At 56.7% G+C, this 25203-nt stretch overlaps 12 protein-coding genes and 1 non-coding gene across 13 annotated transcripts; 7 read left to right on the top strand and 6 right to left on the bottom strand.

The window, feature by feature from the left end:
* Positions 1-312: 312 nt before the first annotated feature.
* Positions 313-2719, top strand: K452DRAFT_359106 (uncharacterized protein; the record flags this gene model as incomplete). Its single annotated transcript, XM_033546242.1, has 3 exons — positions 313-552; positions 612-1244; positions 1337-2719. Exons 1-3 carry the CDS (start codon positions 400-402, stop codon positions 2717-2719), a joined length of 2169 nt encoding a protein of 722 aa, XP_033397040.1. The 5' UTR covers positions 313-399.
* A 1166-nt stretch (positions 2720-3885) lies between these two features.
* On the bottom strand, positions 3886-6014 carry K452DRAFT_298714 (uncharacterized protein; the record flags this gene model as incomplete). Its single annotated transcript, XM_033542143.1, has 3 exons — positions 3886-5819; positions 5874-5943; positions 6006-6014. 3 exons carry the CDS (start codon positions 6012-6014, stop codon positions 3886-3888), a joined length of 2013 nt encoding a protein of 670 aa, XP_033397041.1.
* Positions 6015-6093: 79 nt separating this feature from the next.
* On the bottom strand, positions 6094-8104 carry K452DRAFT_38133 (uncharacterized protein). The gene is made up of 5 exons (XM_033546592.1): positions 7718-8104; positions 7463-7662; positions 7000-7403; positions 6436-6940; positions 6094-6388 (listed from the first exon to the last, which is right to left on the bottom strand). The coding sequence occupies exons 1-5, from the start codon at positions 7999-8001 to the stop codon at positions 6174-6176; spliced, it is 1608 nt and encodes a 535-aa protein (XP_033397042.1). The 5' UTR covers positions 8002-8104; the 3' UTR covers positions 6094-6173.
* A 458-nt stretch (positions 8105-8562) lies between these two features.
* On the top strand, positions 8563-10719 carry K452DRAFT_38115 (uncharacterized protein). Its single transcript, XM_033546591.1, has 3 exons — positions 8563-9027; positions 9081-10190; positions 10286-10719. The coding sequence occupies exons 1-3, from the start codon at positions 8929-8931 to the stop codon at positions 10415-10417; spliced, it is 1341 nt and encodes a 446-aa protein (XP_033397043.1). The 5' UTR covers positions 8563-8928; the 3' UTR covers positions 10418-10719.
* An 808-nt stretch (positions 10720-11527) lies between these two features.
* K452DRAFT_298717 (uncharacterized protein) lies at positions 11528-11899 on the top strand (the record flags this gene model as incomplete). Its single annotated transcript, XM_033542144.1, has 1 exon — positions 11528-11899. One exon carries the CDS (start codon positions 11528-11530, stop codon positions 11897-11899), a length of 372 nt encoding a protein of 123 aa, XP_033397044.1.
* A 35-nt stretch (positions 11900-11934) lies between these two features.
* K452DRAFT_298718 (uncharacterized protein) lies at positions 11935-12825 on the bottom strand (the record flags this gene model as incomplete). The annotated part of the gene is made up of 2 exons (XM_033542145.1): positions 11935-12426; positions 12499-12825. 2 exons carry the CDS (start codon positions 12823-12825, stop codon positions 11935-11937), a joined length of 819 nt encoding a protein of 272 aa, XP_033397045.1.
* An 88-nt stretch (positions 12826-12913) lies between these two features.
* On the bottom strand, positions 12914-14175 carry K452DRAFT_272103 (uncharacterized protein). Its single transcript, XM_033539070.1, has 3 exons — positions 14104-14175; positions 13840-14045; positions 12914-13774 (listed from the first exon to the last, which is right to left on the bottom strand). The coding sequence occupies exons 1-3, from the start codon at positions 14118-14120 to the stop codon at positions 12960-12962; spliced, it is 1038 nt and encodes a 345-aa protein (XP_033397046.1). The 5' UTR covers positions 14121-14175; the 3' UTR covers positions 12914-12959.
* Positions 14176-14817: 642 nt separating this feature from the next.
* K452DRAFT_272105 (uncharacterized protein) lies at positions 14818-16848 on the bottom strand. The gene is made up of 7 exons (XM_033539071.1): positions 16388-16848; positions 16047-16321; positions 15800-16000; positions 15621-15740; positions 15321-15560; positions 14933-15268; positions 14818-14876 (listed from the first exon to the last, which is right to left on the bottom strand). The coding sequence occupies exons 1-7, from the start codon at positions 16761-16763 to the stop codon at positions 14850-14852; spliced, it is 1575 nt and encodes a 524-aa protein (XP_033397047.1). The 5' UTR covers positions 16764-16848; the 3' UTR covers positions 14818-14849.
* A 543-nt stretch (positions 16849-17391) lies between these two features.
* K452DRAFT_272108 (uncharacterized protein) lies at positions 17392-19433 on the top strand. The gene is made up of 2 exons (XM_033539072.1): positions 17392-17865; positions 17930-19433. Exons 1-2 carry the CDS (start codon positions 17440-17442, stop codon positions 19244-19246), a joined length of 1743 nt encoding a protein of 580 aa, XP_033397048.1. The 5' UTR covers positions 17392-17439; the 3' UTR covers positions 19247-19433.
* Positions 19434-19702: 269 nt separating this feature from the next.
* On the top strand, positions 19703-21048 carry K452DRAFT_251189 (uncharacterized protein). Its single transcript, XM_033538202.1, has 2 exons — positions 19703-20484; positions 20540-21048. Exons 1-2 carry the CDS (start codon positions 19742-19744, stop codon positions 20997-20999), a joined length of 1203 nt encoding a protein of 400 aa, XP_033397049.1. The 5' UTR covers positions 19703-19741; the 3' UTR covers positions 21000-21048.
* Positions 21049-21272: 224 nt separating this feature from the next.
* K452DRAFT_t92 lies at positions 21273-21363 on the top strand. The gene has a single exon. It is a non-coding gene; the product is annotated as a tRNA-Val (tRNA).
* Positions 21364-21917: 554 nt separating this feature from the next.
* On the top strand, positions 21918-24191 carry K452DRAFT_251192 (uncharacterized protein). Its single transcript, XM_033538203.1, has 4 exons — positions 21918-22053; positions 22175-22652; positions 22705-22838; positions 22890-24191. The coding sequence occupies exons 1-4, from the start codon at positions 21956-21958 to the stop codon at positions 23881-23883; spliced, it is 1704 nt and encodes a 567-aa protein (XP_033397050.1). The 5' UTR covers positions 21918-21955; the 3' UTR covers positions 23884-24191.
* On the bottom strand, positions 24075-25064 carry K452DRAFT_288038 (uncharacterized protein). The gene is given in 6 exon segments (XM_033540581.1): positions 24075-24387; positions 24440-24503; positions 24563-24644; positions 24713-24744; positions 24976-24977; positions 24988-25064. 6 exon segments carry the CDS (start codon positions 25034-25036, stop codon positions 24353-24355), a joined length of 264 nt encoding a protein of 87 aa, XP_033397051.1. The 5' UTR covers positions 25037-25064; the 3' UTR covers positions 24075-24352.
* Positions 25065-25203: the final 139 nt, after the last annotated feature.

A 25203-nucleotide genomic window follows, 5' to 3' on the forward strand; every position in this document is an offset into this window, starting at 1 on the left:
GCACGCCCTCAGCACTTGGGGACACGCATGTGCCGCTACGGCCGGGGCAACGGAGAGCGAAGAGCATCGCGAACGACGAAGAGGGCGACGACGACGGCTACGACGCAGGGGGGGGCGCGGGTGTGGGGAGGGATGTGGGCTTCCGACGGGCGCGTGCGAATACAGAGGGCTGTGTAGGTATGGTCAAAGGGCCAGACCAAGCGTTTGAGGCGCATGATTTGCTGCACCCCGGGCTCCCGAGAGCTGCGGCTCAGCCACTCCGCATGCATCCACCCATCCCAACGCCCTATTAGTCTCGCCGCCCTTATATACGTCGCCGCTGAGCCGTCCCAAAAGTCCTTCACACCCAATCCACCATTCCCTTACTTCTCTCACCACCTACCTACTTCGAACCAAACCATGGCTTCGCAATCGTCGCAGACCTCGCCGCCCCACTCCAGGGCTTCCTCCATTTCCTCCTCAAGAGGCCGCAGGTCGCAACTCTCGCTCGACCTGTCCGACTTGCCACCTCTGATCCAGCCGTCGCCGCCCTCCAACACGCTGCTCATCACCGTACGCCGCCCCTCCACACCGCCCCGACCCAACGCGCCGCAGCTAACACGCTCGAACAGAACCTCCAAGAACCCTCCATCTTCCATCCTTCGAACCTGGTCACAATCCGCGAGCTGATTTCGACGCACGCCCCGGTACACACATGGGCCCCGCTGCGCTCGTTCCGGCGCATCGTCGTGTCGTTCTTCGACGTTGAGGCGGCCATCGCCATCAGACAGCAGCTCGACGGCGAGACAATTATGGGTGACCGGGTGCGCGTTTACTTCGGCACCCACACACCGCTCAACCCGACCGACCAGCACCTGCCGCTGCCCAAGTCCGACAAGCTGTTCTTCATCTCGCCGCCGCCCAGCCCGCCGCACGGCTGGGAGCTGCGCAACGAGGACCCACCTAACAAGGAGGTCCACGCCGATGACCTTGCCGCTGCTCTCGCAAAGCTGCACGCTCGCTCCTCCTCGATCGACCAGACCGCTTCGCCCACGTCGCCCACGGCGTCGGATGCGGGGGATTGTCTCCCCAACCGCCAGCGCAGCGGCTCCGCTACGATCGTTTACCACCCCGAGGACCATGGCGACAGCCCCGACCTCCCCGCTATTGCGGTCGAAGACACAACTATTACGCCCGACATCCTCAGCCCCACCAGCCCCATCGACGACGACAAGATGCGCTTCGTGCACACGGCGCGCCCGCCCGTGGAGCTGATGCAGCATTAGGATGGGTCACGTGGCGGCTGGGCATGTGCGGAGCTAGGCTTTACTTGGTGTAGCTTAGCGCGCGTGCTTAGTCATCCTCGGGCCTTTGCACCTTCCGCTGCACCTTCAGCGTGTCGCAGCTCGTTGCTTTCTTACTCAGTCAACATCGCTTCACCCCATCACCACAATCTCGTACTCAGGAACCTCCGCAACTTAATCTCGCTGCAATGGCGACCACTCCCTCCGGCTCCCCGGTGGCCATCGTCTGCGTCGGCATGGCCGGCAGCGGAAAGACGACCTTCATGCAGCGCATCAACTCGCACCTTCATTCTAAGAAAACCCCGCCATACGTAATCAACCTGGATCCCGCCGTGCGCCACGTGCCGTTTGACAGCAACATCGATATCCGCGACTCGGTCAACTACAAGCAAGTCATGAAGCAATACAACCTAGGCCCCAACGGCGGCATCATCACCTCGCTCAACTTGTTTTCCACTAAAATCGACCAAATCCTCGGCCTTCTGGAAAAGCGGACTGCCCCTCCCCCACCCCCGGCAGAAGGAGAAGCCCCCAAGCCGCAGTCCAACCCCATCAGCCATATCCTTGTCGACACGCCTGGCCAGATTGAGGTTTTCGTTTGGAGCGCTAGTGGTGACATCTTGCTGGGCAGTCTCGCCAGCACCTTCCCCACTGTCATCGCCTACGTGATTGATACCCCGCGCACGGCCAGCACCAGCACCTTCATGAGCAACATGCTGTACGCATGCAGCATCCTTTACAAGACGAAACTCCCCATGATCCTCGTGTTCAACAAAACGGACGTCAAGGATGCCGAATTCGCCAAAGAATGGATGACCGATTTCGAGGCCTTCCAAGAAGCGCTGCGCGAAGAAGAAAACGGCGGGGGATTTGGCGGGCTCGAAGGCGGCGAGGGCCCCGTCGGCGGGGGCTCGGGCTACATGGGCAGCCTGCTCAACAGCATGAGCCTGATGCTCGACGAGTTCTACCGGCACCTGAGCGTCGTGGGTGTGAGCTCGATGACGGGCGCGGGCGTGGACGACTTCTTCACGGCGGTGCAGGACAAGGCGGCCGAGTTCGAGCGCGACTACAAGCCCGAGCTGGAGCGGCGCAAGGAGGAGCGCATCAAGGAGAAGGAGGTCAAGCGCGAAAAGGAGCTGAGTCGCCTGATGCGCGACATGAATGTTGGCGCCGACGCGGGGAAGCCCAAGCTGAAGGGCAAGGGGCGGCGGAAGGCGGAGCCCGAGACGGTGAGCGATGTCGAGGATGACGAGGAGGATGACGAGGAGGAGGACATCGAACCCGTGTACGACGACGACGAGTTCGACGACGAGAATAATACGGCCGACGAGGGCTTGACGGAGCGGTATAAGAAGGCTTTGAAGGAGGGGCAGTCGGCGCCTTCGGGCGAGGATATGAGCTTCGCGAGCTATATTGCTAGGGCTAGCATGGGCTAGCTTGCTTGCTAGCTGAGGGTTTTGACAAGGGGAAAAAGTCTGGGGTTTTGGAGTTGGTGGGTTTGGGGGGGGGGAGCTTTTTTCGTCATCATCATTGTCATCAATCATCATGGTTTTATGTACTACCTACCTATGTACTGGCGAGGAATAATAATACCGATTCGTCATGACTACCACTCTTTACTGCTGCTGCTGCTGCTGCTGCTGCTGCTATTTTACTAGGTTGTGTTCTACATCCTGTACCTATACCTAAGGTATGACTTATGTATATCCGATACCGCTCTTCTTCCTACAATGGATCAAACACCAAGCCTTACGGCTTCTGTTGCCGTATATACAGTACCAACGTGCATGCACTACCTATCCAGCAGCATACGCGCAGCATACGCGCAGCAACAGCAGCAAAGTAGACACAGCAGCCATACGCCACAAACTCCAACAACGACGCGTGCATGACCACCCTAGCCCACTCGGCCGATGCTCGTTGGCAGGGGGAAAGCAACCCGCAACCCGCTGTCCGCGGCTACATACGCTACCCCGCACCTACTGTGCATACGTGCTGCCGTACGGCCCACCCCACCACCCACCCCTCCCTGGACGCATACGTAGGTACCTACCACGTATGTACCTATGTACTGTACCGAGGTCCGTTACCCGTTGCCCGCCTGGGTTCCTCGTGATCCGCACACACCACGGTACACGCACGTATGTACGCTACACGTGGTAGGCGTGGCCGCGGATATGGGGACTGCTACGGGGACGGGGACCGAAGCGGAAGCAGAAGCAGAAGCACTCGACGCGCGCTGTCCATGCGCGCCGTGCCGTGCCGCGCTGTGCTGTGCTGGGATAGTGGGCGGGGTAACTAGGAGCTGCGCCTGCATACACACACACACGGTCTCAGCGCCATGCTGCCCGCCACGCGATTGGAGCTGTGCTGCAGACGCAGAACTACGTAACCACGGCCCCAGGCCGCCGGATCGAGATCAGTATTGCTACAGCTTGGTCGGCAATGCCTGCGCCACCGTTGGCTGCTACTGTGTGTCGAGCCAGGCGGTGGGTAGGCGAGGCAAGCAGTACCTTGCACTGGTGCGGGTGTGCCGTAAAGCAAATGGATGACAGGAGGCGCGAGCACCCATCCGCGAGTGCATAGACTCGTCAGTCAGAGGCTAGAGCTCGCTGGAGCCAAAAGGGAAGACGCCATAATCCTGCGCCATATCGATAGGCCAAGGCCAGTCCTCGAGGATCTCGGGCGGGAGCTGGAAATGATACGCTTCCGGGGGCACAGGGGCAGGGGCCGAGTGCAAGCCGTTTGGGGCAGCGGGAGCGGCGGCAGCAGCAGCAGTCATGAACGGGGTGACGTTTTGCTGCTGGTGATGATGGTGATGGTGCTGATGCTGGTGGTGGTGCTGCTGGACCGAAGCCGTGAGGTCCGCAATCGTGTTCTGGAACGACGGCGTCACCACCGCGTTGCGCTGCAGCCGCATGTACTCGTCGATGCGGTCGACCTGGGCGCGCAGCCCGCGCCCCGTGCCCTGCGTGCGGTACAGCCCGGACTCGAGGTTCTCGAGCAGGTCCGCCATCGAGAGCAGCATGTCGCGCAGCTTGAGGTACGACGCCTCGGACAGCGGGCTCTCCATCACGGAGCCCAGGATTGTGCCGATGCCCGCGAGGTGGTAGATCAGCGGCGTGCTGATGGCTTTTTGGTACGCGATGGGGACGGTTTGGAAGGTCGCGAGCAGCTCGGCGGCAATTTGGCATTTTTGGTCCACGTCGGCGTGCTCTTGGACTGAGAAAAGCACCATTCGCAGCAGCTGCAGCGTGGCTTGGATGTTAGCGGCCTGGAAGCCAAAGATGTCCTTTTCGGGGTCTCCGGTCACTTGGGGCAGGTTCTTGAAGCACATTGGAAGCACCGAGTACTTCTCAAACGTCGACTGCAGTACGGCTGGTCCGGAAAATGGCTCTTCGGGGAAGCAGGTGTGGACGGACCGTGACGATACGGGAGACACGCGGCGGGAACGCAACCGATTCACCGTATGTTCGAGCACACGATAGAGATCAGTAGTGAAATTCCAGCCATGAAGCCAGCACACGGGATCTATCAAGGCCGTTGGGGCAGCTTCCAATTGCTCATCATCGGCTTCTGATGGATAGTTCACAAAAGTGTGGCTTTCCCGTGAATGCAGCTGGCCATTCCACACGATAGACGAATAGATATCGAGGGTGTAGATGGACCAGAAGAGGCGTCTCCTCTCCTCGCGCTCTATCTGCGCGATGTTCTTTGGCCAATGCCCCTCGTCGGAGAAGCGTTGCATAGCCGAAAGCGTAAAGTAATGGCCTAGATATTCATGCATCTTGTCAATCTTGCCGAACTGGATGCTTGCGATTGACATCAACGCGCAAGCTCGCAAATAGTCCAGGCCATAGGCAGTCGTTAGCTCCTTGGGCAGCGCATCCTTGGCGGCGGCATAGAAGGTCTCCGAGGGGACGTCATCAGGCTGGGCGGGATTAATACACCAGGGCGCCAAAGCACCATCACGAGCACGCGCCGACACCAGGCTACAGGCAGCCATGATGGATGCGAAGAATCCCCGGTCATATAGATATTCCCGTCGGTTGAGCTTGAGCAGCAGCGTGCCGCGGTGGAACAGCGGGAAAATGGGATAGACAATCTGGTGGTATATCTCCATCAAAGATCGAATGGCGGGCCCGCTCGCGACAGCGAAAGCCTTCCACGCCTCGCCCATGCCATCATGAGTACTGCACGTCGACAACTGGCGCTCCAACGGCCTCGCGTATGCAGACTCTGGGGCCGCCCTCGAGTGCGAGGCGTGTTGCAGGACGCGAGTCCCATAGGTGGCGGGTTCGGGTTGTTCGGGGCTCAGCTGGGTGTCGGAGGGCGTAGGATGAGGGTTGTGTGAGGCGATGGAGCTGTTCCTTCGCTCGGCGTTGGCGACGGCCGAGTGCGACTTCACGCCGCCGCGAGCTCTCTTCCACGGACGCGTGTAGATGCAGGCGATGTCAAAATCCAAACAATTCTGGCAGCGGTCCTCGTCCGAGTCACTGCGACGGCAGCGGATGCTGCGCTTGTGGCAGAAGTCACCTACAGGAACGAGTCAGTCAGCAAGCAACATGGTGGGGGAAGGGAGCGACTGACAAGCCCTTGAGGCGCGCTGGAGCTTCTTGGGGCGAGCACTCTGGCCATCGGGCATCAGTGATGGGCTGGACTGCAAGCGGGGTGTTCAGCGCGCGTGGTGGAGGGAACGATGGGAACTTGGGTGGTACGTACGGAAGCCATGCCGGGCCAGTTAGCGACGACTCAGCAGCTCTTCTCATGATCGAGTTACTGGGCGGAAAAGAGCTGGTGGCCTTCGGAACTCCTCATCGCATCGCTACGCATGCCGCAACAAGACCTCTCTTTCGCCGCGCGTGCGCTAGCCGCCCCCCGGCAATAAAATCAAGCAGCTATTGACCTGTCACCCATCACATTGATAAGCCGACCATCTCCACTTGTGGCACCCTTGGCTTGGACTTCCTGCACTGAAAGCCCCCGTTCTGCAAGCACGTCGCCGTGCTCCTGGTACGCCTGCTCCATCCGCCAACTGAACGGGCTCGACGGCGCAAACAACGCGTCAATCGACTCGAGCGACCTGTCCGCCGTCTCTGGATAGACTATGACATGTCAGCCGGGTCCTGGCATCCAACATTCGCCAACTTACAGAGATACACAATCGGGACCCAGAACAAGTTTAGGCCAGCAAACAAGAAATACGTCCGGTTCTGCAGCGTGCCGAACATCACCGGGTTGACCAGGACGGTCCAGCCTACGCCAATGGCCCACCCTGTGATGCCGAAGCCGTTCCCCTGCGCTCGCATATCCGAGCTCCAGATCTCCGTAGGGATCAGAAATGCAACCGTACCCCATGTGGCCGCATAGATGAGGTTGAACAGAAAGAGCATTGTTACAGCGGCTGGCGCGTATTGCGTCACTTTGTCCGGCTGCGCGCGCGCCGCCTCGTACAGTGAGCCGGCAATCAAATTAACGGCAAACAGGCCCGCGGCTCCGCCCATCAAACAGACGCGACGGCCAAGGCGATCAACTATCTGCGCCGATATAATAGTGCCAACGATACCGATGGTGTTTAAGCCACCGGCCAGACCGTTCTGCTTGAGCGTCGTGTAACCGGCTTGAGAGAGCAGGACAGGGGAATATGCGGTCACAGCCTGCAACGAAAAGTCGTCAGCATCCCGCCGGAATGGTCGCGTTTGGCTAAAGTGCTTACGGTGATACCAGTCCAGGATGCCATTATCTGCAGCAACACACACAGCCAGGCGCGGCGGCCAAGATGGTGGCCGGGCTTACCACCACGCCCGATGAGAATCTTTGCGAATTGTATGGGTGAGCTCTGTTTGCTCTCCTTTGCTACAGCTACAATCTCCGTAAACTCAATTTCGACACTGCTGTCCTGGCTGCCACGGATACGTTCCAGCACTTCACGCGCGTCGTCAAAGCGGCCAGCCGCTGCGAGGTAACGCGGACTATCCGGAAGTGTCTTGATCCCGGCAAGGAGCAGTAGTGCAGGAATGCATTGGAACGCTAGAAGGAAGCGCCATCTGGTGTCGGAATAACCGTTGTCGATGAATGAGAGGCCAAAGGAGAGCCAGTAAGCAACTGAAATGCCGAGATCTAGAAGATTATCAGTAACGAGCAATTTCTTTTTATTTGGATCTACGTATCGGACTTACAGTTGGCGATGAAGACATAGCCAAGGAAGCCTCCGCGGTGGCTAGCTCGCGATGTTTCCGAAACCAGGACTGGAGTAATACCAGTCAGAGCGCCTGTACCGAGCCCAGTCACCACTCGAGCCACGAGGATGAAGTCGCTGGATTGAGTCGCGGCTTGCAGTGCACCTCCGAGAAGGGCAAAGAAGGCTCCAATAAAGAGGCTTTCCGCATGTCAATATATCGTATATGCAGATTCTCATTTAATGAGGAGCTCACCCATTGATGCGGCCAATTCTATCGGCAGCCCATCCGCCAGCAAAACACCCAACAATACAACCCAGGTAATATACCGAGACGATTCCTCCCTGGTGGACTTCGTTTGTGACAGTGCCATCTGGGAGGCCAATGCCAACCTCCTGGACGTACCTTGGGGAAGCGTTGGCGCCGCCCATGACACCCTGGTCATAGCCCTCGAAGAAAATGCTGACCAAGGAAAAAGTCTGGATGGCGACATTGAGTGCTCGCGGCGAGAACCGCTTCCAAACTGCCGCGTAGCCCATTATTGGCGCCAAGAATTACGCGACGGGAAGATTGAGGCGCGGAAGGGATCTGCCAGTACCCGCAAAGCCAACAGGATGGAGGGTCATTCACATCCACGAAGGGGGCACAGCTGCTCTTCTTATGTACCAGTGATTACTCTTTTCGGTTGGGCGTGTAGCCAGCAATGCGGCACAGGCTCAAGGCCGGGCGCTTAACCGCACTGACGAATGATTTTCTGCACGATCTGCCCACGCTATCTCCGCAGCCGCACTAACCTTCCCCGGACGCCCTGCCGCGCCCACACTGCCACTGTCTCGAACGCCGAACACCCGCTCTGCCGCTCTGCCTCTTCATATCATGGCATCGGCGCCTGTGGAGAGCTTACGCTTCATATTACGACCAAAAAGCCTCACGCGTATGTACCAATGGATGCGTTTTTGCAGCATCTCTGTCGACTGCTCTAGGCACAGAGTGTCATCCTCATTCTCCCATTGAGCCGAATAACACCGCTGAGTTATTTTTCGTCACGCAAACAAACACAACACCAGACGGGAACGGAGCCTGTCAGACGATGTCTGCTGTTAAACGCCTATGGGCGGTTACGTGCCCACTCCACAACGTTTGAACTTTATTCATGTACATCCGAATAATCAACGGAATGACAGCTGCCATGGGCCGATGATGCATGGCGGGACAACGCATCATTGGTTTAGGGGCCCATAGTTTGGGCTTCCGCGTGCTCTTGCCGTGATCGTCCCAGACCCACGGCTCTGGAAAGCTGAAGAATGGTTGTTGACAAAGAGTTATAAATCACAGAGGAGCCCGAGGCATGTCTCTCCTTTGCCAGAGCAGATTCTCGCAGACACAGGTCCAACACCAAAACCTCATTCTGAAGTCACAAACTGGATATTGGTTGCAGTGTCCGTACTTGAAAATCAATTATCACTATGCAGCCTAACGGAGTGAATGGCACTACAACAAATGGCGTGTCCGAAGGAAAGCCACTGGACCTTGTCGTTCTGGGCTTAAACAGTGGGACATCGATGGTAACGTCTTTTGACATTGCTAACCGCGAATTACTTCTGACACCAAAGAATAGGATGGCATAGACTGTACCCTTTGTCATTTTTTCCAGGAGTACCCAGACGCTCCAATGCATTTCGAGCTTCTCAAGTACGATGAGATACCACTCGAGCCGAAGATAAAGAAGCGTGTTATGGAAGTCATCCTGCACGATCAGACCTCTGCGTCAAACCTATCCGAGATCAACATCCTACTCGGCGAAACCTTCGCCCAAGCCGCTGAGCAGTTTTGCCGCGAACAGAACATTGATCAGAAATGCATCGACGTAATCGGCTCACATGGTCAGACCATCTGGCTGCTCTCGATGCCGGAGGCCGGGCAGGTGAAGAGCGCACTCACCATGGCCGAGGGCGCCTTTCTGGCCTCCAGAACCGGCATTACGTCCGTCACCGACTTCCGCGTCTCGGACCAAGCAGCTGGGCGGCAGGGCGCGCCTCTGATTGCTTTCTTCGACGCGCTGCTCCTGCATCACCCGACCAAGCTGCGAGCGTGCCAGAACATCGGCGGCATCGCCAACGTGTGCTTCATCCCGCCGGACAACGCGGGAGGGGTCAGCGAGACGTACGACTTCGACACGGGGCCAGGCAACGTCTTCATCGACGCCGTGGTGCGGTACTACACGCAGGGGGAGCGCGAGTACGACAAAGACGGCGAGATGGGCAAGCGCGGCACAGTCAACCAGCAGCTGGTCGACGAGTTCCTGCAGCACGCGTACTTCAAGCTGGACCCGCCCAAGACGACGGGGCGCGAGGTGTTCCGCGACACGCTGGCGCTGGAGCTCATTGCAAAGGCCGAGGCCGCGGGCATGACGCCTGATGATGTCGTTGCGACGGTGACGCGCATCTCCGCCCAGGCCATTGTGGATCACTACCGGCGGTACGCGCCCAAGGGCATGGAAATTGCAGAGATCTTCATGTGCGGCGGCGGCGCCTACAACCCCAACATCATGGATTATATTCAAAGGCACTACCCGCGCACGCGCATCATGATACTCGACGAGGCGGGCATCCCGGCCGGCGCCAAGGAGTCCATCACGTTCGCGTGGCAGGCTATGGAGGCCATTGTCGGGCGCAGCATCCCCGTGCCGACGCGGGTCGAGACGCGGCGGGAATACGTGCTGGGGAAGGTGCGTGAACGATGTCCACTCCACTCCACTCGAGCCCGGCCCGGGACGCAGTCTTGTTTCGCCATGCTGCTTTTTGTACTGACGCGAGCGTGTAGGTGTCGCCCGGTGAGAACTATCGCGAGGTCATGCGGAAGGGCATGCTCTTCGGCGGCCCCGCGACCCACCTGCGCCCGGTCAAACATATGATCAACTACGTCAACGGGAAGCCGTTCGACAATAAGTGGTAAGTGGTCTCTGATGGCGAGCGGCGCCAAGCCAGGCCAACAGGTTTTTGCAAGCCGTGAGAGCATGGCTGGTTCGGTGCCTGGGTGTTGGAAAGCGGTGGTGTTGGGTCTTGGGTGGGTTGGGGCAGCTTAGATTTTTTTTTTTTTTTTCCTCTCGTGAGTTGTCTTGGTTCTATAAAAGCTTTCGCTAAGACAGAGTCGCAAATTTCTTTCTCTCTTGGTATCGTCCTATGTCTCGCCACTCAAGATAATTTCCTACAGAACACATCTCCAATTCAAAATCTAAAAAAGAAGACAAACAATAACCACCAGCCGAAAAACCTCTCGACCAAAACTTAGAGAAATCTCAACCATAACCCCAAAACTCCCCATCCATCGCCATCAGAGCACCCACAACCGCAAGAGCACAACCGACGAGCCCACAACCAAGCCACGCCACAGTTAACAAAGACCGCAGCGACGTGTCTAGCATCTCGGCCACAAAACCGTGCTTAGCTCCGAGCAAAGACAGGAGAAAGCACGCACCGCGGAGTATTTCCACATGTCGTACCCTCAGCTCCTGAGCCGTGCAAAGGCCGCGTGGAATACGGCGTGTAGCATGTGGCATCTATGCACACCTCACCCCGAAACCGAAAAGCAACCAACCTGCTGGCCCTGCTGGCGCGGTTGGCGTAGCTGATGCTACGATCGAGAGAGACGTATGTGCAGTCTCACGCCGTGTCTCGCGCCAACAGGGCCGTGTCACGGCTTTTGTTGTTGTAGTTGTGTGTGCGCTGCTGAGGCTGAGGGAAGAGACATGTGACTCTGGTGCTGGTGCTGGTGTATAAACTCCACGGTAACGAACGGCCTGATAGCTTCTTCGCTCATGCCAACTCGGGCACTGCAGATCCATCCATCCTCTCTTCTTCACTTTTCACTAAATTCGCCCCTTCGAAATAGCAAGCACCTGAAAACCAATACCGAAAACAAAGCTAGCTAGCTAGACCCCAACTACAACAACCAGCACAAGCACATTTACCTGCCGCCCCCAACCCAACACAACACCGCAACCGCAAACCTTCCCACCAACCCACGCTTCAGGTTCTCAACCCCCACCCCACACCACGCAAAACCATGCTCCCCACGCCCCTCCTCTTCGCCGCCCTCATCGGCAGCAGCTTCCTGCTCTTCGTGCTCTCGCTCCTTCTCGACTGCCGGTGCAGGCGCAGGCGTAACCACAACACCAACCACACTTTCACACCGGCCATACCGCGCACGATCGACGGCAAGCTCGCGCAGCCGCCCGCGCCCGCACCCGTCGTGCTTTCGGACGCAGAGCTGCGGCTCGCGCTCCCTAGGCCGCTTGGCGGCGCGAGAGCGCCGTTTTGGGGACTGGGGCAGGGGCTGGGGAGGGAGAAGGAGGGGGAGGGGAAGGTGCCGGTGGGGCAGACGCGCATGCAGGCGCGTGGGTGTAGCGCCTACGCCCGCGCCCACCTGTGTGGATGAGGGTGGAGGGTGGGAGGGTGAAGATGCAAGTTCCGCTACCCCGCGCCCGCCGAATTAGCGGCATTGACTCTGCGCCAGATGTCCTGGGCGCCGAGGAAGGAGCTGGCGATGCTGGTGGCTGCGACGACGGAGGGTGCAGCTGGGATCCAGCCGACGATGGCGCCGGGGGTGAGGAGGTCGAGGGCGCTGATTAGGAGGGTGCGGAGGGCGTGGGTGTGCCGGGCGCGGAGGTGGGCTTGTGTGAGGTGGGAGGGGGGTGCGGCTGCGGCGGTGGTGGTGGGTGAGGGTTTGGGCTCCTGGGTTGCTTTGTTGTGGGATTTGGTCTTGGTCTTTTTCTTTGGAGGGGCGGCGGCGGCGGTGATGGTCGTGGTGCCGTTGCATGTGGCGTTGGTGCTTGCTTTGGAGCTCGTGTGGAGCTCGTGGACAGAGAGGACGATGGAGCAGCAGAGCGAGTAGAACCAGAAGCGCATGCCCTCGACATGGAAAGTCGGTGCCCAAGAGGACTTATGAACGCCCATGACATGGAGCTACAAATCCACACACAACTAGTCAGACACCAACACGCGAACAACAACAGAAAAAGAAGACAAAAAACCCACAATAGTGCACGCCTCGAGCAGCAAATACATGCCGAGAAACGACGCCCTCGCCGCAATCAAAAGCGTTTCGACGCCCTCTTTCCCACCAACCTCACTCTCGCTCCCTCGGCCAGGCATCGCGTCCGCCGCCGCAAGCGCGCAGTCGAGCCACTTGAAATAGCGGAAGTAGCGGCGACCCAGGGCAAAGTGCTTGCGCAGCGCGCCGGCCACGAGCACGAGGTGGTGGTCCGCGGCGAGCACGCTTGCCGCTAGCTGCGCAAGCCCCTGCAGCAGGCGCAGCGTCTTTTCGAGCGCGGCGGCATCGTTCATGAAACGTGTGAAGTCCATGGTGGCGGTCGGCTGGGCTAAGGTCAGGCCGGCTCTTCATCGCACCCGATCACGTGGAGCTCACTAGGATATGGAGACAAGGAAATGGGTTGCAGATTACACCGCTAGGAAAAACAAAAACAACCTCGACAGCCTCAGCGCCTCCCTTCTTTCTTCAGGAACTCGCTCAGCACCTCCGGCAGCGTCTCCTTCACCCTCGGCCCCGTGGGCACCCAGCCCAGCAGCTTCCGCGCCCGAGCCGCTCGGCACCGCATATTCACGCCAAACATGTCGGCGATAGACGCAGTCCAGGCCGACGTTTCGTCGCCCGACATGGCCGAGACGGCCTCGGCCGCCTTCTTCGAATCAATGACCTTGATCTCGTCGGACGCAATGACGCCCTTGGCCTTGAGAATGGGCATGACGGCCTGCATGTACTCCCTGAACGTGAGCTCCTCATTGCCGGCACCAAAGTAGTAAGCCTGCGGGCCCCAAAGCGCGGGATCCGAGTCGGCGCCCTTGAGCGCGTCCTCGAGCAGCGCGTAGTAGATGTTTGCAAGGTCGTCGACGTGCACAAACGACTGCTTGTTCCCGCCCACGCCGATGGTATAGCCGGCCGAGACGGCCTTGGCCGTCGTGACGAGTTCCGGCACCGTGATGGGCGTCGGGTAGTGCGCGGCGGGGCTGAGGCCGTAGACGAACGTCGGCGACACAATGGCGACGTTCATGTGCGGCGCGCTCGCGAAGACCGCCCGGTCGATCGAGCGGTGGATCGCGCTGTCCGGCATGCTGGTGAGCTGCTCGATGTCGGCTACGTCGTCCCAGATCTTGTCCGAGTAGGTGCCGTCCGGCGCGCTCCAGATCAGCCCGGCCCCCGACGTGTGCATGTACCAGCCTTTTCTGGGCAGCGAGGAGAGGCCGCGCTTGATGGCGGCTATGGTGCCTTCATGGCCTACGTCCGGCGCCGTGTCTTACAGTATAGGTGGTGAGTATGGAGGCTTCTGTACTCAGAATAACGTCAGAGCAACCACTCACTTATCACTATGTTGGCGTCCCTGGATGCGAATTCAATGACATCCGTACTCTCCAAGTCGCCTATCAACGGATCGACAGATGGAAAGCGCTCTTTCAGCCGGCGGCCCTTTTCTTCATTGCGCACCAGCGTGGTAATCTCAATATCCGGGCGGCGCGTGGTGATGGCCTGCAAAATCGCACCGCCAATATGGCCGGTGGTCCCAATGCTGCCACAAGTCAATCACAATCCCGGTTTGTGATAGTGCGGATGGATGAAAGCCCTACAGGAATACTTTCGCCATAGCTAAATTGGTTCTGAGGTCTGAGTTGTGGGCTAAACGTTAAGTGTGTTTTTTGCTTGAGGGGGCATTTGGTTTTTATAGAGGAACAGACGTCAGAGGAAAAGGCCAAACCATTTTCATACTGGCTCTCTCCACACACAAAGCGGAGATGGTGCTGCTTTGGCGCGGTCAAAGTCAGGCAACGTGGGGGTCTAAAAAACGGCCGAGCGACCGAGCACCTCAGCTTCCTACCTATCAACCATCGACTCCATCACCCTGTACCAACAAGCAACGCGTGAACGTCTACGCGGCCAGAGAATCAGCAGCGAATAGCAGTAGCCAGCGCGCATTCGTCATCGTCACAGCTGGCGCGACGCCGGGATCAGCCAGGCCAAGATCTGCGAGCTGCGAACCGGGGGCCTGGAAATCTTTAACCACCGCTATCTGACGCCGCACCACCAGAACAGGCAACGTCGATCTGGGGTGCTGGGCCCTCCCTCCACGGGTTGCTTAGGATCTGGTTCAGGCGTGGCTGTGGTCGCTGTGGTTGGTGCTCACGCTTGCCCCGCTTGAACGCATCTGCCGAGTGAGGGGTCGCTGACGAACACCCAGAACCCCGCACGAAGAGGATGGATGCATTACAGTTGTAGCCTGCCTTGATGGACCGTTGAAGAGGCAGTATCTATTGAGAATTCATTTATCTACATAAGCGATGCTTACCATGCTCTTGGAACTTAAGGCCGCATTTCTTTATAAGGAATACCTAAACCTTCGGTTCTGCAAGGCAATATCAGCTCCCTGCACTATAATCGTTTGATGGCCGTTATACATACCTCGAAGTCGGTCTGATCCAACAACGGCTCCTCTTGCACGCCTTCTTCCGAGCCCCGTTCGGCAGCCGCCTGATCACGTAGCTTATTCCGCCTTGTAAGCCAGAAGCGCAGGAAGACAGCCAGAGCGAACTGGCTGCAAGCACAGCCCAAGATCATCTTGACGCCCGTCTGATAAATAGGGGCTTCCGAGGCAAGAAAAGCATGCGGCCCGATTATATTTCCCACGCAGTATGCAAGGAAAACGAAAGCCGTGGCCGTCACACGCTTAGTGTATCCGCCGAGGTTGCTGGCAGGCATTTGCAGAGCAAGCGTCAAGGATGCAACGTATGATCCCACCTTGGAGTAAAAGATTCGTCAGCGATGGAACGATAGTGCAAGTGCAACTTACAATGTAGTAGCCAAACAGACACCCGATCTCGTTTGTTCTTGGTATCTTCCACATCATCGAAGCGCCGACTATGGTTGGAAGGACATAGACCGCCATGATGATTGTCCGGGAGTTCTTAAAAAGCGTTGCTAATAGTCCACCGGTAAAGACGTACAGGACTTGAAATGCACCTTGTGGGATGCCCAAAGCAGTTGTTTTCAACGGGTCATCAACTAAGCCTTTGATGATGAGTTTACCAAACTAGCAGGTGTGTTAGGTTTGTACCTTATTGGAAGATCTGACGCTTGGAGTCCCACTTACATTGGCAATGCCACCGTTCATTAGCTCATTGAGCAGCGTAAAGAAAAACAACACCCAAACCTGTATATCCATAAAAGCCTCCTTGATTTGGTATGGCTTAATGGTCCGGTTCAACATGCCCTAGCAAGAGTTAGCTTTTGTCTTTATTGCCATTTCATTTCAGAGGCAGAAAGGCATACAGTCTGGTTCTTCCTTCCAACACCCAACAACGCAGCCTTTTCTTCCAAGGTGAAACCCTTGGCCAGGATTGGGCTGTCTGGCATGCGCCATAGGAAAACCAGACCAAAGAGTAAAGTCGCACCGCCACAAATCAGGAAGATGCTCTTGTAAACAGGGAAGCTGTCTATCTGGCCGATACCATAGCACAGAATGCCGCCAATCTGGACAAGTCAGTAAAAGGCTACTGGACCATAACAGTCTCCTTACCATTGAGCCGACTCCATTGCAACAGTAGAAGCACCCGGCTCGGAAAGGCTGCTGGTCGCGCGCATACCACATCGACACGACGAGCATAAAGGCCGGCGTGATGGGCGCTTCAAAGCACCCCAGAAAGAAGCGACACACAGCCAAGCCACCAAAGTTCTCGCAAGCAGCCGTTATCATCAACATCGAGGCCCAAGCAATGATCGTTATCGAAATGACTTTGCCGGTCCGGTAATGCTGGGCGAGGTAAGAGGCCGGGTATTCCCAGAACAGATAGCCTAGGTACAACCCGAGAACTATTAGCAAGAGCCCGGGACCGGGTGTCGGAAGCAGCGTTTTCTTACCAAGGTAAAAAATACTTGCCGTCCATGAGTACTCGTCGCCGCTCATGTTCGTTTCCTTGAGCAGGTCGAAGACGGCTCCGTACGACGTGGTGCTCTTGTCGATGTACTGCAATACGTACGTCCCCATGAGCAGTGGCAGCAGTAGCTTGTCGATTTTTCGAACCAATGCTTTCATCTTCTGCTTGTCTTCGAGGAGCTCGTCTACCTGCTGCCAGTCATAGCCGCTGTCCCGTAGGAAGACTTCCGCTTGGTCGAGCTCGACGACTTCGCCTTCTGCGACGGACTTGTCGTCGCTTAACGTAGGGACCTTCTCTAGGTCTGGCTTCTCGGGGTCTTTGACCTCGGGTTTGGTCTCCTGGTTTGCTTCAGAGGCCATTGTTGGATGACAGGGCAGTGTTGGTGTCCTAAACCAACAAAAATACGACCGACACCGAGAATTATTGAATGAGAGTTGCCAGGCCAGAAGTAGACCCCGAGAGAATTGAAATCGATCAACTACCTGGTGGCTATATACCAATGTTTTCGTTGCTAATGCACGGCAAGATAAGGTGGCTGATTGCCCAGATACCAACCATGCCGTTGTTTACCAGGGCACGACGTACCCCGCAGTCTCATCTGGGAAATATGGAGTAGCGCTGTATCTCACTCCAAGGTGTCTCAACACCGGTTAAACCATCTTGACATGAAAAGATCGGATCGGATATGAACAAGCCGAACAGGGTCTCTGGAGCAACGAACTTGACTTTCTCATACTTTGAGTAGCAAAAACGTCCGGGGTCTGGCTTCTCATGCGTTGATTTGATAAAGGGACCCGGCGATTTATGCACGGGTGTTTTGTTGTTTTTCCCGTCGGATGTGATGAGGCGTTGCCGAGCTGCTTCTCAAACGCGCGTCATATCTCCACAAGCTCATTCCGTGATCGAGCACGTATGTGGGATCGGCAAGCGGATGTTTAGACCTTATAAAATGAGATGGGTTCCTTGAGTGCGATGATTCGAGGGTTACGGCCGTGGGGTTGATAAGTGTTCGTTCCATCTAGCCACCATACCCTAATGGCTTCCTTGCGCTTATCCGCTTTAGCACTGGTCTCAGCCATCGTTGCTGTCCTTGCCAGCCTCTTCGACGTCCAACAGGCTCAACACGTCCTTGAGCCATATCTCCCGTCTGTTCTCAAAAGCAGTCCACCGACGGTTGTGCTTCCACAAGGAAAAATCGTGGGCAAGACCCTCACTGGAGAATGGCCGCAGAAGATCGAGGCTTTTCGCGGATTTCCCTACTCCCTCCCGCCCACTGGACCTAGGAGATTCAGGCCATTAGAGCCTCTTTTCACCTCCAACAGAACTTTCGATGCCACCGACTATGGCTTTGTGTGTCCGCAGAAATCTTTCCGCGGTCCTACTATCAAGCCCTACAATGAGGACTGCTTGACTGTCAACGTCTTTCGCCCTGCGGGCACCAATAGCTCAGCTAATCTTCCGGTACGTCTTAGTTCGATTTCATTCGCGTGGTATACGCCCTCTATATCATGCTGATCATGAACAGGTCGCACTCTATGTCCATGGCGGCGCTTTTAACCGTGGATTTGCAGCCATGGAGGATCTTCCATCTATGGTTGGCTGGTCAGACGCTCCCTTCATCGGCGTGAGCTTCGCCTACCGCGTCGGAGCCTTGGGGTTCCTGCCATCAGGGCTCACAGAGAAAGAAGGACTGCTAAACCTGGGCCTCCGTGATATGTTTTTCTTCTTCAACTGGTTCAGGGAGAACATCGCCGAATTCGGTGGCAACCCCGACGACGTCACTGTTTTCGGCCTCAGTGCTGGTGCGCACGCTATAGGTCACATGGTCATGGACACTGATGAGCCGTTCTTCCAGCGCGTCATCATGGAGTCTGGGGGTCATACTGCTCGCGCTGTCCATAAGCCAACGGCCCCGTTGCATGAAGCTCAGTTCATGGAATATCTTGAAGCGGCTGGCTGCAGCGATGTCCCGGATCATGCTGTCTTTGACTGTTTGCGAGAGACGCCGGCTGATGCGCTCTTCAAAGCTTCTTTCGATGTCTTTGACGCTTATAACCCGTCTCTTCGATGGGCTTTCCAGCCTGTGATTGATGGCGACATCATCAAACGCAGGCCAACAGAATCGTGGCAGACGGGCAACTGGCACAAGATTCCGATCCTCACTGGGTTCACGACCAACGAGGCGGCTTCCTACGTCCCGAGTTCACTGGATTCCCCTGAGGATTTCCCCGACTATTTCAAAACCTTACACCCGGACCTGACAAATTCCGACATCAAAGAGCTGTCCAAGCTCTATCCCGACCCTTCTAAAGACGCCGCGTCACCTTACCTCGATACTCGGCCTGTTTCAGTTGGGAAGCAATTCAAGCGCGCCGAAGCCGCTTACGCTCACTACGCCTACGTTTGCCCAGTTCACTCCACCGCCTACCACGCCTCATCCGGGCAAGATGCACCGGTGTACATGTACCACTGGGCCGTCAACCGCACCGTCCTTCAAGGCGCCAATCACGGTGACCAGAAGTGGTACGAGACGTACGAAGACTCCGAGCGCCGCAGGTTTTCGTCCTTCCAAGAGAGGCTGGCTGGCGAGGTCCATGCTTATTGGACGAGCTTCATCACCCAGAAAGGTGATCCGAATGCGCTTGGGGGAAGGTTTGCTGATAGACCCAGGTGGGAGGCTTTTAAGAAGGGTGAGAATGAGAAGCTCATGGTCTTTGGTGAAGGCAATGATGAGATGGCTGGTGGTACGGGTGTTGGGGTTACTTCGAAGATGATCGATGATACCTGGGCTTTGAAGGAGTGCGAGTGGTGGTGGTCAAAGGGCAAAAAGCTTCATCAATAATCTTGAGCTCCGGGTCGGTTGTCGGCTGAATCTTGATCGCACATTTTAAATAGAAAATTCGACAGACGATGAAGGCATGATTGAACGCAAGGGGTTAAGAGAGGGTAGATAAAAAGCTTTCAGGGGGTTTCGACATGAGCTGTACATCGATAGCGGTGTAGAATATCTGAATCCAGACATCTCGGACTTAAACTTGGAGACCGAGATGCCCCGGTAAAAATCTGAACCGGAAGATGCTGATAAGCCGACTTACCCGATGTCGCAACCATCACACGTGTCGATCAACAGGCTAGTCTGCTCCATCAACACCGCAAAACATATATCTCGAGTGCCGCCTCCATAAGCCAGCATGATTCAGAGGATTAGAGATACGCCAGTTTATAGGATACCGACAATTCGAGACAGAAAGAGCTAGGAAAGCACAAACAGGCATAGCCGACAGCGACAATTCGAGTGGCAGAAGAGCCGCCCACAACACCACCACGCACAGAAGCCATGGGAGCAGAAACAAAGACAGAAGGGCCACGGCCATCGAAGCTCAAAGTCGCGCTCGCCTTCCTTCTCCACCAATGGCTGCTCATCGGCATCGGCGTCGCCTGCGTCCTAGCCTACTTCTTCCCCTCCGTCGCCGCGCACGGCGGCATCATCCGCTCACAGTACTCGATCCTGTACGGCGCGGTAGCGCTCATCTTCCTGGTGTCGGGGCTCAGCATCGCGGGCAAGAAGCTGCTGGTGCACGCGCTGAACTGGCGCTTGCATCTGATCGTGCAAGGGGCGAGCTTCCTGCTCGCGCCCGTGACTATGTACGCGCTGGTGCAGGCGGTGCGGGCGGGCGACCCGCTCGAGAACATCGACAGGAGCGTGCTCGTTGGTTACGTGCTCACGGCGTGCATTCCGACCACGATTGCGAGCAACGTCGTCATGACGAGGAGTGCGGGGGGCGACGACGCCGCCGCGCTGGTCGAGGTCTTGATTGGGAATGTTTTTGGGCCGATTGTTAGCCCTGCGTGGACTGTCGCGCTGATTCCTAAAGATAACAGCTTTAGGCTGTGGGAGAATGTCAGTGGCGATCTTACTGATATGTACCGCAGCGTCTTCAAGCTCCTGGGGTTGAGTGTCTATGTGCCGCTTGCTGTGGGCCAGTTGGTGCGGTGGAAGTGGAGTGAGCAGACGGCTTGGGTGATGCAGACGTTTTACTTGAATAAGGTGGGCACGTTTATGCTGTTGCTGCTTATATGGTAAGTATTTTTTGCACTTCTCTAGATTCGAAACGGCAGCCATTGACCATATCAGGACATCCTTCTCGACCTGCTTCGCTACAAACGCCCTGCAAACACTCTCCACAGAGACAATCATCTTCATCGTCTTCTTCAACATCGCCATCTACCTTTTCTGGACGCTCATCTGCTTCGGCTTCGCGCGAATCTGGCCCCAGCCCATCACCGACTCAACCAAGGGACTTGTACGCCGTTTTCCAAAGACAGAGACGATTGCGATTTGTTTCTGCGGCCCCGCGAAGACGGCTGCTCTGGGTATTCCGCTGCTCTACGCCATGTGGGAGCACTTCGACACCGAGGTCAAGGCCAAGATGTCGGTGCCTATTATTTTGTATACTACGGAGCAGATATTCTGCGCTCATTTTCTTGTTTCGCTTTTTAAAAGATGGCTGGGGAAGGATAATATACGCGAGGCAGAAATTGCTGCGGAGCCAGAGATGGCAGTTGTCGAAAGACCTTCTGTGGATCCAAAGTAGTCTTTTTTGTCATTAGGAGGATTTCTAAATCCGCCTAGAGAGTCTTGGGAATTTGCAGTCGGCATTTTTGACTAAGAGTTCTCTGTATATCTTCATGGTGAAAGCCGCAGCGGTTTGCCTGATAAGCTTCTCTAAGGGTGATCCCTATACGTCAACAACCTGTAGTATTAATGTAAGAACTGGTCTTCATTAGGACCAGTGATTGAATGGCCACATACAAGCCTCACTTTTAAGCTTCTATATATTTTGTAACATCAATTTAAACCTCAACAAGTCGGGTTGGTGTAGTTGGTTATCACGTCAGTCTAACAAGATCGCATCTTGTGAGCACTGAAGGTCGCGCGTTCAAGTCGCGCATCCGATATTTTGCTTTTTGACTTATTTTTTTGCGCTAGAGGACGTGGGAGCACCGCGGCTCCAGTGCGCTGTGGGGATGGAAGCTCGGTTGCCGAGGCCGAATGAGGAAATCAGCTCGGTTGGATGATGAAAACCATCTCTTGAGTCGCTGAGCGAAATTGTTTTGGCAGCCGATGCTGTGCTGGCCAACAGTCGTATATAACACCTGCCTCATTCGTCTTTGATAGTCAGCCGAGGTACGTATGCTTCTCGATAGCGGTGATTGGGCGATGGATGCTACACGTAGGAGTACGGCCGTAGTCGGTAGTCCCGAACCACCAGTTGAAGGCGATGCTGTTTTGCACGAAGCAAACAAACATAGAAAGGAAAATGAATGCATTTAGGCTGTAAGCAATCAGATTCTCCAGGACCCCTGCTCCGGCAAGGCCGTTTGTTCCAAAGCCGTCCGGAGCAGAAGGCACTGGAGCATCCGCGCAATGGATAGGTACATAAGGTGACCGGGATCATCGGCATGTGATGGCCGTGGTCGCCTGCATAAACCGCCACACCCATCATGTCCCTCTACCATTGAGGTCTCGACAAGAACACCGTCTGCGAAAATGCCCGGCTCTTCCAGGCTCCCCGTCAGCCTGCGCGACACATTCCAAGCCCGGCGGGCGACACCGCGCGGCCAGCTCCTTGCGCTGAACCTCGACATGTACGTGCCATTTGCCCCGCTCTCTCATGACTCCCGCAGCAGCAGCAACAGCAGCAGCAGTAGCAGCAGCGTAGTCTGAAACCACCACATTCTTCGACTAACGACGGCCCAATACCCACAGCATCCGCAATGTCATCTTCATCCTCTTCCTCCTGCGCTGGACGCGCCGCGCATTCTACACGCTCAAGGGCCGCGGGCTCGTCGGCTCCACCGTCGACGCCTACGTCGCCGTGCGCCGCGCCCTGTACGGCTACTTTCTGCGCATGCCGGGCGTGCGCACAAAAGTGCAGTCGCAGGTGTCCGAGGCGATTCTGAAGCTCGAGCAGAAACTCGTTCCTACCGGCCCTGATGTCGACCGCTACATCACGCTGCCCGCCGACGGCTGGGACGAGGACAAGGTCAGGCAGGAGTTGGAGAAACTGAGCGACATGAAACATACCCGCTGGGAGGATGGGAGGGTCAGTGGCGCCGTGTATCATGGTGGCGATGAGCTCGTTAGGCTGCAAACGGAAGCTTTTGGCAAGTTTACCGTCTCTAACCCTATTCATCCCGATGTCTTCCCGGGTGTTAGGAAGATGGAGGCTGAGGTTGTCGCTATGGTATGTTTGCCCTTGGATGCGGGTGAAAGCAGACGCTTATGTGAATTTATAGGTTCTATCTCTGTTCAGTGCCCCCGAGGGTGCCGCTGGTGTTTCTACCAGCGGGGGCACTGAGTCCATTCTTATGGCTTGCCTGAGTGCCAGGAACAAGGCCTATGCGGAGCGTGGTGTGACTGAACCAGAAATGTAAGATGTCGCCCTTCAAATCCTCTATTTCAATGGTTAATCTGTCTATAGGATTCTCCCTGAGACCGCGCACACTGCTTTCCGCAAGGCCGGCGAGTATTTCAAGATCAAGGTCCACCTTGTCTCTTGCCCTGCGCCCTCCTACAAGGTTAACCTGCGCGGTGTCTCTCGTCTCATTAACCCCAACACCGTCCTCCTTGTTGGTTCCGCTCCAAACTTCCCCCACGGCATCGTCGATGACATCAGTGGCTTGTCGCGCATTGCCGCTAGGAAGAACATTCCCCTGCACGTCGACTGCTGTCTTGGCTCGTTCCTGATGCCCCTTCTTGAGAAGGCCGGCTTTGAGAGCGAACCCTTTGACTTCAGACTCAGGGGCGTCACGAGCATCAGCTGCGACACGCACAAGTACGGCTTTGCGCCCAAGGGCAACAGCACGGTTCTGTACCGCACCGAAGCCCTGCGCTCGTACCAGTACTTCATCAGCCCGGACTGGTCAGGCGGCGTGTACGCCAGCCCGTCGATTGCTGGCTCGCGTCCCGGTGCCCTGATCGCCGGGTGCTGGGCGTCGCTGATGTCATGTGGCCAGGCCGGCTACGTCGACGCGTGCCACAAGATTGTCGGCGCGGCCAAGACTGTCGAGAAGGAGATCCGCATGCACCCCACGCTCGCCGCCGAGCTCAAGGTCATCGGCAAGCCGCTCGTCAGCGTCGTCGCCTTCACCAGCAACTCTCTCGACATCTACGATGTCGCTGACGCCATGGGCGCCCGCGGCTGGCACCTCAATGCCCTGCAGAACCCGCCCGCCATCCACGTCGCCGTCACCCTGCCCATCGTCGCCGCGACGGACAAGCTGGTCTCCGATTTGGTTGAGTGTGTTGAGGAGGTCAAGGAGGCGGAGCGCAAGCGCATTGCTGAAGGTAAGGGCGCCAAGGGTGCTGTCAAGGGTGATGCGGCGGCGCTGTATGGTGTTGCGGGTAGCTTGCCAAACAAGAGTGTTGTGGTCGAGTTGGCGAGGGGATTCTTGGATACTCTGTACAAGGCGTAGGGTTGAGATTGATGGGGATGATGGCGTGGGGAGTCGTTGTAACTAGAAGTTGTATAGCCCTGCATGGTCATAGCATAAGTAGCGTATTTTTGAATTCGAAATGCGTTTAACCATATTGGCTCGCTTAATTCCGCTGAGCGCAGGGTTATGACGGTGGTTTCCAGAGCATCAAATAAAGCAGGTTCCTGCGTCGTTCATACATCACGTTGGACCTGTTTTCGAGGTAACTGTTTATAGGAATTCGGATGAAAGGAGGCACGGTCACCGTCGTGAGCAGGGCATAGAAGTAGAATGCGCAATTCGAACCCGCCATGATTGAGCTGAGGATCATCCGCAGGCCATTGAACGTTTGAATGCACAGCGGGGAGTGCCGGGCGAGAGGCAGAATCGCGACGTTGGTATGATACAAGGTTATAGCCGCATTCTAAAGCTCTTGGTCCATCGCCAACATCAACCCGGAATCCACCGTCTATTGGTCGAGACGGACGGGGAAAGTGCCGTTGTCTACACACCGTGAGTTTTCGAGTCGCCAAAATCAGATACAGCCAGGACCTACCGCGCTGCTCGTCCCAACGCTCGCACCAGTTGCTGGGGCAGAGGGACCTGTAGGCCAGAAGGAACTGCACAGCGTGGTCAGCGATATGAGTCGCGAAATGAGGATGTGGACAGCGGCGCGAACCTGGCGGCAGGGAGCGAAATCCTCACCCTTGGCGAGAATGCACTTGTGGTAGTCGACATAGTTCTGCCAGCAGTGCTTGGTCCTGCGAAAAAGAAAAACGGTCAGAGATGGGTTGCGAGCTTTGCGATCGCATGCGCGAGGGAAGCTCACTGGTTCTGGTTCGGGAAGCGGGCGTCAAAGCCTGGTGGACGCGACAAATGTAAGCACGGGCGGATGGGCGTCGAGCTACCATCATTACAATCCGACAACCCTCTCGCGACCCAATTGGCATCGCGACGGGTGCGGCTCTCGAGCGACGGGTATGGGGGAGCTCATATGGGAGCTACGTACCAGCTGCATGGGCGTGTCAGTCAGCATTTACCTACACCAAAGCTTGACGGGAAGCAGCGGCAGCGGGCGGGGGGTGAGGGAAAAGGGCGACTCACCAGTGACGAACTTGAAGGGCTTGGTCTCGCGCTCGTCGGAGTCAGACATGGTGGCAGCAGATGGGATGTGCAGCGGTGGTGATACTAGCGTGGACTGGGGATATGGAGGAGGGTGGTGCGATGAAGCAAGCAAGCAACTGAGGTTGGCAACGGGCGCCCGCACGAGCGGCAAGTGCCGGGCGGTCCCGCGTCAAGGCCCCAAGGGAGCGATTCTCC

The sequence above is a fragment of the Aplosporella prunicola genome (genome assembly GCF_010093885.1).
Source record: "Aplosporella prunicola CBS 121167 unplaced genomic scaffold K452scaffold_14, whole genome shotgun sequence".
Classification (NCBI taxonomy): domain Eukaryota; kingdom Fungi; phylum Ascomycota; class Dothideomycetes; order Botryosphaeriales; family Aplosporellaceae; genus Aplosporella; species Aplosporella prunicola.